Below are 10,410 nucleotides of genomic sequence, written 5' to 3' on the forward strand. Positions count from 1 at the left end.
CTTCGAACGTTAGCTCTGATACCAACTGTCACGGACTTAAAGTTTTCACAAGCAATCCGTGCGGCCTTAGGCAGTTTCTTCACTCACAAACGCCTAAGTCAGTCTAACTCGCAACAATTGATGATTCAACTGAATTTCTCTAAGGCACCCACGAAGAACAGCAGAAGAACGAAGTAAGAACGATCTTGAAAGTTGAATAAAAGCCACAGAGAAATAAGAACACTTGAGAGAAAAGTTTGAGTGAATGCTATCAAAATTCTATTAACAATTGAATGAATACAATAAGGGGGATAGACCTCTATTTATATTTGAGCCTTCCCAATATCAACGGTACAGATTGAAATCCATCAATGGCTAAGATCTAAAACTATCAAGATATCAAATTTCTAAGATTACAGAATCATATCTTCTAAATATTACATTAAAGTCGAGGATCGCATATCTTTGAAGATCCCCTTCCATATTTGCCAACCATATCTTTGAAGATTACTTTCCATATTTGCCAAGCTTCGGAGACGGGCTTTCAATCTCTTCAAGCACTGGACCAGTTTGATTGGGCCAAATGACCTCCCTCAAAAGCGATAAATCGCACAAGTCCGTCATGGTTGCAAGTTTCCCTTCGTAACCCATGACACTAGATGGTTGTTGTTTGAAGTGCACATGGTTAGAACGACTTGTCTCACTAGAACATCCACTACATGCCACCAAGGAGAAGATGGATTGAGACACTAGAGCTTGGATGCTTTAGATGGTTAGAGGAATGTTGTTGCCAGACAAGGTCAATCTATTGTATCTTTTTCTATTGGCAGATTTTAAGGTGGCCAGTAAATTCAACTAGGGTTTTACAACTATGTCCAATTAAATTTCAAACATTCTTATTTCTTTCAATAAAGGTCGCCACCTTACAGCCTCTTTCAATTTAGTCCTCCAATTATTTTAAATTTTCAGGTTATTATAAATTTGATTGTTACAATTCTACCCTAGATTGCGCTTAGAATTTCCCGTTACAATATACATGTCCACTAGAGGCCCCGTCAACAACATTACATCTTCCAATATCCTCATTTCATCATATGGGAGATGAAACGTATGGGTATATGGTTTCCATCGTTTAATTAGATCAAATAGGAATGACGGAACGTAAGTGGTGCTCTCTTAATTTGACTTGCATAGAAGAAACTAACATCTCTTAATTGAGAAATGATTCTTTCGTTAAGTAAACTTATATTCACATTGCCAGAAGCCAAGCCACAAGAGAATATTGAAATGTTGTTTCATTTTACGTAACATGTACTTCTTCAAATCTTAATAAGTTGACAACCATTACAATACGATTGATAATTGTAATTTGGAGGTACTTAGTTATGTACGGGGTAAGATAGAATGCAAAAGACAATTTGTTTTGGTTTGTTGTGAAAATTAACAAGTTTAATTACATTTTTATAATTTCTAAAATCAAGGTTCTCCTAGGGTTTTAAATGAAAGTGGTTTCAACTTGAATTTATATTTTCATTAAAATTTATTCAAATTGCATTATTCATTCTTTAAATTAATACACAACTCCACATCAGTGAGTATTCAATTTAGGGTTTAAATTTATCTTTAAAATTAAATTAAATTATTATCGTTTAATTTAAATTTTTTTACTATGACCTTAACACCCACAATTTCGAGGTACAATACTCATAACATAATAATTGACCCTAAATCTATGAATGCACAAAAAAAATTGGAAGTGTTGACATGCACCTTGAAATCAACGCCCATGAGTTTTAAGATGCTCCTAAAAAAATCATATTCCAAGAAATCAATACCTATAAATTTTAAGATACTCCTAAAAAAACCATATTCCAATAAATTCCCAACCACCTATAATAATTAATATTAAAAATTGTGCCCCATAAAAAAATTAAATTAATGTGCAAGTTGTGTTCAATTGTATTTAACAGATTAAATCAAAACGTGAGAATATCATACCTTGTAGATTAAATTAAATATTTATAAATAATAATAATTATTGATAAGTTTATTATGAAATATTTAATTTAATAGTAAATTTAATGAAAAATATTAAAATGCATTAATATTATCTTTTATTTAATAAAGTTAAATTTGTAAAGTAACATTGTATTTCCAAAAAAACTATTAGAATGCACAAAACATATTAATGTAACTTTAACGAGGTTTTAATTATTATTTTACAATGATATCATCACCATTAATCATATTTCAGCGAATCACATTTTATTAAAATCACAAATGGGTAATTAAAATAAGTGGAGTTAACATCCTTTCCAAATGTTTAGATTAAGTTCGAATTTTGAAACTATTACTGTTGAAAAAACTTTACTTAAAAACCAATTCGCTTCCAATACAATTCTTTTTAAATCTAAAATACTTATAAAAAGTAGATTGTAAACTATATATATACTATAGTGAGATTTTTTAGCAAAATTGATAAGTTAGCTTATGTGGCATAAAATTAGGCCATTTATTGGTTGAAATTTGGCACTAATTTATTTTCAAATTTTCGAAAATCCAGTAATATTAGTATACATATAATACATTGTTAATTATAGAAAAACAATTTTTTATTATTATAATATGATATATTAATACTATAAAGGAGTGGTTTATTTGTCAAAATATCCATGTTTTGGGGTTCAAATTTAAAATTTTTAAAATAATATTTGATAATAAATTGCAATACATGTACTTTTTTTGCATTAACCTAATAAAATTTGAATAACTTAGTAAAATCTTGTAAATTAGTTACTCCTTCAATTATGGTAAATGCAAATTTTATGTAATCGATACCCATTGGGTTCTGCCACACATTCTATCTAACGATAGAGATGAACTTTTCATTTTAAATATTTTTATGTACATCATCATTTAGTTTGTTAATTTTGAATTTTTTTTATATAAGTAATGCTTCCATTAATATTTGTATTGTATTTTTATATCATTAATATACTTATTTACATTTTATCAATTTTTTTTATGTTTAATTCGACTTTGAGTTATCCACTAGTTTTAAAATTAGTCAACATAATATTAGAGTAGATTATATAATTAATGATTTTTTTTTGTTAAAAAATGTAAAAGCGAATATAGCTAAATTAATTAATTTTTTAATTCCTTTTGATAACTACTAAAATTTTCATCAAGATGGATTAGAACTTAAATCTACTTTGGAAATTTAAATGTAACTTTCATAACAAAAAGGTTTGGAAAATTACATATCTACGATCCTCGTCTCAACGTTGTCCTCAAATGTTAGTATGTTTTCTTATTATGTTTTGGTTTCCTACAAAAACTATATAACCTTGGTTAGTTTATCTTCTCTTGAATATCTGTATTGTTGCATATCCAACTAGATTTCGATCGATCTTTTGGCTTGCAATGCAATTTAATATTCAGTAGCAATTCAAATGGAGCACTCAAAACATAAGGCCTTCTATCTTCATTTGGGACCAATGGGAAGTCAAACTTCCATAATTTATATATCTATTTTAGTTTGTACAATTCGTCAACATACTTCATGCAATCCAAACGTGCTAAGGCATATGCAAGAATTGCATGTGTATATGAAAAATGAAGTGTTTGAAATCTCCCACGTTTGAAAGTCCTTGGTTTTAAGTATACACAATATGATCCCCTGATGATACCCTCATTCGATTTATAGAACTCCATAGCCCAAAATATTTCATTTGAATGCAAGTGACACATTATAGACGTAGACTTTACTCCTGTTGCATTTTTTGCCATATCTTTCCTCACTTCCTCAGACCAAATGTGTTCGACCTTTATCTATCCAACATATTTTTTTTGCTCACTTCAGAAATAAGGTTGATAAGCAAAAATATGTTTCTTTCACCCCCAACATTATCGGAAAATTATACGTCCCCTTTAATACAGAATTTATGTATTCTGTTACGTTTGCTGTCATATACCCGTATTGTAGACTTTCATTATATGATTGAGTCAACTATTCATTGGGTATCTCATCGAGGTATTCAACACCTTTTGATTTTACTACCTATAAATTCTCTAACATTTCATGGAATCGATGTTAGACATGCTCGTACTCTGTTGAAGAACATAAATAGTATATCCATGAATGCAATAATGTATATGTTGAAGAATGATATAGAAAATAATATTTATTACATACCCATGTTAATAACATATCGTTGCTCCTCATCTTTGTGGAATTGACCTATTTAATTTGACCCGATATGACATATACAATACCTATGGTATGCACGATCTCATATGCTTCCACGTTGATCAATCGTAGCCTGTATTTCAACTGCCCTATCAGAAATGATGCATATATCAAGTTGCGGCACAACGTGCCTTCTCAAGTTAGTCAAGTATAATTCCCAAGCATCCGTGGTTTCTTGTTCAACAAGAGAAAAATCTATTGGTAGAATTATTTGATTACCATTTTGCACAATAGTCAATGACAAGTGATGCTCATATCTCCCGTACATGAATGTACCGTTAATTTGAACTGGTGGTTTACTATATCAAAATGTTTCAATGCTTCACTTGAATGCCCAATAAAGAAGATGGAAAATTATTTTTCCTTTGACCATTTGATTTTCATGATACACAGGTTTTGTTTGTAGATTGATAACGATACTTAGGTCGTACTGATTCAATAACTTCAACCATTGCCACAAATCTTTATATGATTTATCCCACCCGTTATACAGTTTTTCTATTGCCTTCTATTTTGCAACCCATGCCTTATAGTATGATATGGTGTAATCATACTCACTATGAATATTATCAATCAAATTTGGCATGAGAATCCTAAGATTCACTTTCACAATAGATAAGACAATGTAAAAAATAAGGTCAAAATCCAGTTTCGGATGATCTTGTGACATACCTACAACAACACAAGTATTTCACCATAGGTAATACAATGTCAAAGATAAGATCAACATCCAATTTCAGATAATTTTGTGACGTACCTGCAACAACACAAGTATGTGGAACGTCATATTTTTTTATTGTCTAGAATCCTATCTTCTTTCTCACCGATGTAATGATTTTCTAGGGATATCTATTGCTACATAACATAAAAATTGATCCCATGCTTTATGCTATACCATTTCATTGCATCAACAACATCTTTGGAGGAAAAACTCCATTCCAACTTGTAAATCGCCAAAATTTGTAGAAGAACTCGCCTTAGTTTTCTATGAGGAAATTTTGGAAATTCTAAACTATCTTCAGTATCAATGTCGACATTAAGCATGTGAGATGGAGGTTCATATGCCGTAAAATCTGATTGGGTTCCTCTAGTATTGTTTGGACCTTCACTGTCAAAAACCATTCCCTTTTGGTTTAGTAGGAACGACCTCTAGTTTAGAAAATAATACAATTCTTGGGTCATCATTGGTTTCAACTTCCTTTCCATTCTCAGCTTCTTCTTCGTTTGCAACTTCCTCTTTATTGTCAACCTAGTTACAATTTCATGTCCAAGATTGGATGTCCCTTTACTGCTGCAGGTTGTAGGGAGAACATCATTTGTTCTCGTCAACCCTATGTTAAAACCAATATTCCTTATAGATTGCCCACCCATGTAACTTAATGTCATACCCACATAAGAGTTTCCAACATAGAACATCAACATTTCAAAGTTGAAATCAAAAGAACTCACAGAATGTCGTGTCGGTGTCTCCAATTTGGGTTACAAGCTAACCTTAACTATATGCCAAAGTTGAAACCGAGGGTTGAAACCGAGGGTTGAAACCGAAGAATGCCTTTCTATTGATGGTTTTGACATTCATTGATACCAGTTTTGCAACTACGCCGTGAAACCATCACAAAATTATGTGGTTGGACATTCTGCTTCCTATTGCTGAAACAAATTAATTAGAGCTGTTGTCGAAATTAGACCACTTTCCTCTACGTTGACAAACTAGGCATATAACTCTTGTATAACATTTCCAATTAAGCAATGCGTATCAAGCATTAACTCTACATCCATCTCACCTTTGAGCTCAAATGTATTGTATCTAATAGGATTCATTAATGTTAGATATCTATATTTCAAGCTCGAAATTCTCCTCTAGCTTGAAGTCGAGACTTTTCTTCTAATTCTTAATAGAAGCTCGTTCAATTTTATGCTTTGTAGATTGGGCTGATACAAAAACAATACCAATTCCGGTATCACAAATTTGACCATCATAATAAATAAAGACTCTAATTTGTCTACTCATCTTTGCCAAAAAACTTGTTTCACATGTTTAATATAAAATTAAAGCGAAAAAATTATACAAAAAAAAACTCATTAATCAACTTCAAACAATGACACTAAATTTACTTACTTGAACTAATTTACTTTGTTGGGTCGATTTTCCTACTTCAGACTTTTAACATCAACAATCTTCTCATTAACATGCAAATCTTTTGCTCAAAATTTAACTATGAAAACCTCTCCATATCAATATTCATTTTATAGGAAACTTTACCACCGAATATGAAACATATTTCAAAATATTGGAAAAGATCGGACATGACTCACAAATTAGAAAAAAAATGCTTCTTGTTATAAGTATTTTTCTATAAAATTTTTAATATTCATATTTTTGTTTTTTCATGGAAAAGATGAGACTAAGTTTTAAGGTTAATTTTTTTTACTTTTAAGTTTAATTAGATAGTGTAAAGAGTGTTTTCTACTGACGTAATAAGAGAGAGAGGGAAAACAGACCTCGTAGGATGCGCTTTTACCTCGTCAACAAAAAAAAAAAACTTCATTCAAAGAGTGTTTTTACCACCTATATTAAAATCAACTTATTTTCTTAAATTTCAAATAAAATAACCTATTTCCGTAATTGTTTATTAAATGCGGCATATATGCCTAATCTTACCCATTTTTCGTGCCATGTTTCCAATTGTAACTTAATAAAATTTAAAGGCTCCACTAATTTTAACTTTTTCCATTAAAAAAAAGCCTTCAAAAGTTTAACGTTTTCATATCTCTCTACTTTATAAAGCACTTCACCTTTGCTCCCACTCTTCCACTGATTTTCACCACCACCGTCACTAGCGGCGCTGTCACAAAATGTCGTCAACGGAGTCTCTCATCCTCCAACTCCATGAAATCTCCGCCGTTAAATTCGGTAACTTCAAGCTGAAATCTGGGATCTTCTCCCCTATCTACATAGACCTCCGTCTCATCGTCTCTTACCCTTCCCTCCTCCGCCAAATCTCCCACTCCCTCCTCTCCTCTCTCCCTCCCCAAACACCCTTTAACCTCATATGTGGTGTCCCTTACACTGCCCTCCCTATAGCCACCTCCATCTCTCTCGACACCTCCATCCCCATGCTCATGCGCCGCAAAGAAGTAAAAGACTACGGAACTGCCAAGTCCATCGAAGGTGTTTACGAAAAGGGTCAAGTTTGTTTGGTGGTGGAAGACCTCGTAACGTCCGGTGCATCGGTTCTCGAAACGGCGGCACCGCTTCGGTCTTTGGGTATCAACGTAACGGATGCCATCGTGGTTATAGATAGGGAGCAAGGCGGGAGGGAAACGTTGGAGGAGAATGGGATTAAACTTCATGCACTTTTTACTTTAACTGAGATGGTCAAGGTTTTAAGAGCCAAAGGGAAGCTGGAGGAAGAGATGGAAAGTTTGGTTATGAAGTTTTTGGAGGAGAATAAGAAAGTACCCGTGCCTAAGGTTGAGAAAGTGAGGATTAAGTGTTTGGGGTATCAAGAAAGGGCTAAGATTTCTAAGAATCCAACTGGGAAAAAGCTGTTTGAGATTATGGTTAAGAAAGAGAGTAATCTCTGTTTGGCGGCTGATGTTGCCACTGCTGCTGAGTTGCTTGATATTGCTGAGAAGGTAAGTTTGTGGATTGATTTTGGTTTGTTAGGAAACTTTGGAAATTACTGGGGAAAGTGATAGAAAATGGATTTTCTGTTTTGGGTTGATCTATTTCTTAGGGAAGTTGTAAATTTTCTTGGGAAAGTGATCAGAAAGGGGTTTTCCTTGTTGATTTTTCCTAGGAAAGTGGAAAAACTTTCTAGGGAAAGTGATGGTAATGTTTTTTGTGATTTGCTTAAGATCTTCATTAGGTTCTATCTTAGGATACCTTTGATTTTATCAACGATGTTTATCATGGTGTTTATGCTTTTTTATTTTTGTATAAATGATATTTATGCCTGGGAACTTAGGCATAGTAACAATGAGATCACACACATACATACACATACACAAATATATATATATGCTTACATCCTTTTCTGACAGTTTATTTGATTTGTTTGACTCATATTTAACCATATCAAATGAGTCTTTAGGGGTTGGCTGCAGCCTGATATGAAGCCAATGTTATTACTTGACCATGTCTTTGTAAATAAATGATTTTATCTTCATTTTATTATCATGGAACTTGAGTTGTGGCTAAGCTTAATACATATTGAATGATTGTAATGATAAAATTTTCTTGTTTGCTGATTTTATGTTTCTCTTGCTCAATATTGAACTATTATGCAGGTTGGACCTGAAATTTGCCTATTGAAGACCCATGTTGACATATTCCCTGATTTCACTCCAGAGTTCGGTTCTAAGCTTCGCGCGGTATAATCTCAACTGCTTATGTCAAATGTCTTATTATGCTTACATTTCCTGAGCTACGGCCATTTCTTGAGAAATGGTTTTGATTTTCAATGGCAAATTAACTATGTTGCCCTTGCTTTCAATTTTCCAAATTAGTAGTTAAACTTGGTGGTCGATATAGAGAGCTGTTGACCTCCATTGGCTTTATGTTGGATCTGGTGAACTGGTGTTTGATCGAGAAGTTGAACTAACAATGCCTTATTCCGTATTTTGATTAAAGATTGCAGAAAAACATAACTTCATGATATTTGAAGACCGTAAATTTGCAGACATCGGTAACACAGTAACAATGCAGTATGAAGGGTAATATTTGGTTTTTGCTACACAATTGTTCCTTTTCTATTTGGTGCCTTGCTATTACCTAAGTGCTTTCGGCGGGTTTCTTTTGCAGGGGTATCTTCCATATATTGGATTGGGCTGATATTGTTAATGCTCACATAATCTCTGGTCCTGGAATTGTTGATGGTTTGAAATTGAAGGTTTGTTATAAATCTATAATTACCCGATTTAAAGGTACAATTTCTCGTAATTTTATATTTTTGGGACCTGTTTTAGGGTCTGCCTCGTGGTAGGGGGCTGTTGCTACTTGCTGAAATGAGCTCTGCTGGTAACCTTGCCACGGGGGACTACACAGCTGCTGCCGTAAAAATTGCCGAACAACACTCCGATTTTGTCATCGGTTTCATCTCAGTCAACCCCGCATCTTGGCCCGGTGCACCTGTAAATCCAGCATTCATTCAGGCAACCCCTGGAGTTCAAATGGTAAAGGGTGGCGACGCCCTCGGCCAGCAATACAACACCCCGTATTCAGTAAGCGTTTTTATCGCATCATTAATTTTACAACCTGGCTCTTCTACCATTCCCTAATAACCGAGAAAAACGATATTGTAGGTCATCTTTGATAGGGGTAGCGACATAATAATCGTTGGTCGGGGAATCATTAAGGCAGCGAACCCAGCGGAGGCAGCTCGTGAGTACCGTCTTCAAGGATGGGAAGCATACATGGCTAAATGCACTTAAGAGGGTATCTTATCTTTTAAATATGTTACGTCCCTAATAACATAAGGGCCAAATTTTGTTGAATCTATCTATGATTTTGCATGATTGGCTTGTTATATTTGTATTACTTGTTGAGGGAGATCTTTGGGATCCCATTACTGTTTTCATCCTTGTTTGCTGAGGGCAATTTCTTCTATGTTATTTTAAATAAATTTTGGTAAATCTGTCTTAGGTTTGTGTTATATATATATATATTATGTTTTATTTTATATTGTCATTATTGGGCTAGTTTTCTAAGTATAAAAGTTACATGCTCGAAATATGGAAGAATTTAAATTATTTCTTAATGTAGCATATAAGATAAATAGTATTATGAGTTTATCATACCAACATTATAGGCGCATCATAAAAAAATAATGTTTTCGTTTCAAAAAATTAATGGTTATTTTTATCTCATAAATAAGCTCCACCGGTCATATAAGGTGTCTTTTAATTAATTAATTAATTTGTGTTAATTGCATTAAATGTTGTTAAATTTATTATATGACTTAAAATTTAAATTAGTTGTTAAATTTTAAATTAAATTAAATTAAATTTCAAATTAAAATATTAATTTAATTAATTTTTTTCGATAATTAAATTTTTTATCAATCTAATAAATGGTTTTAATGTTAATTGAATTTACAAATATTCATTAATAATCACAACTGATTAAATTTGGTCTTAGATTCAAGTTCGAACGAATTTTTAATTTATAGTTTCGA

General features: G+C 32.7%; 1 protein-coding gene across 1 annotated transcript; it reads left to right on the plus strand.

Annotated features, from left to right (window-relative positions):
• The first annotated feature begins 6,909 nt into the window (after window positions 1-6,909).
• Window positions 6,910-9,868, plus strand: LOC107952158 (uridine 5'-monophosphate synthase). The gene is made up of 6 exons (XM_016887438.2): window positions 6,910-7,870; window positions 8,525-8,608; window positions 8,868-8,950; window positions 9,039-9,126; window positions 9,203-9,457; window positions 9,539-9,868. Exons 1-6 carry the CDS (start codon window positions 7,088-7,090, stop codon window positions 9,665-9,667), a joined length of 1,422 nt encoding a protein of 473 aa, XP_016742927.2. The 5' UTR covers window positions 6,910-7,087; the 3' UTR covers window positions 9,668-9,868.
• Window positions 9,869-10,410: the final 542 nt, after the last annotated feature.

The sequence above is a fragment of the Gossypium hirsutum genome, chromosome A04 (genome assembly GCF_007990345.1).
Source record: "Gossypium hirsutum isolate 1008001.06 chromosome A04, Gossypium_hirsutum_v2.1, whole genome shotgun sequence".
Lineage (NCBI taxonomy): Eukaryota > Viridiplantae > Streptophyta > Magnoliopsida > Malvales > Malvaceae > Gossypium > Gossypium hirsutum.

Coding starts and splice junctions, on each gene's coding strand:
- LOC107952158 (XM_016887438.2), top strand. CDS start 7,088: ATGTCGTCAACGGAGTCTCTCATCCTCCAACTCCATGAAATCTCCGCC. Junction 7,871..8,524: donor TGCTTGATATTGCTGAGAAG/GTAAGTTTGTGG, acceptor ACTATTATGCAG/GTTGGACCTGAAATTTGCCT. Junction 9,127..9,202: donor TTGATGGTTTGAAATTGAAG/GTTTGTTATAAA, acceptor GACCTGTTTTAG/GGTCTGCCTCGTGGTAGGGG.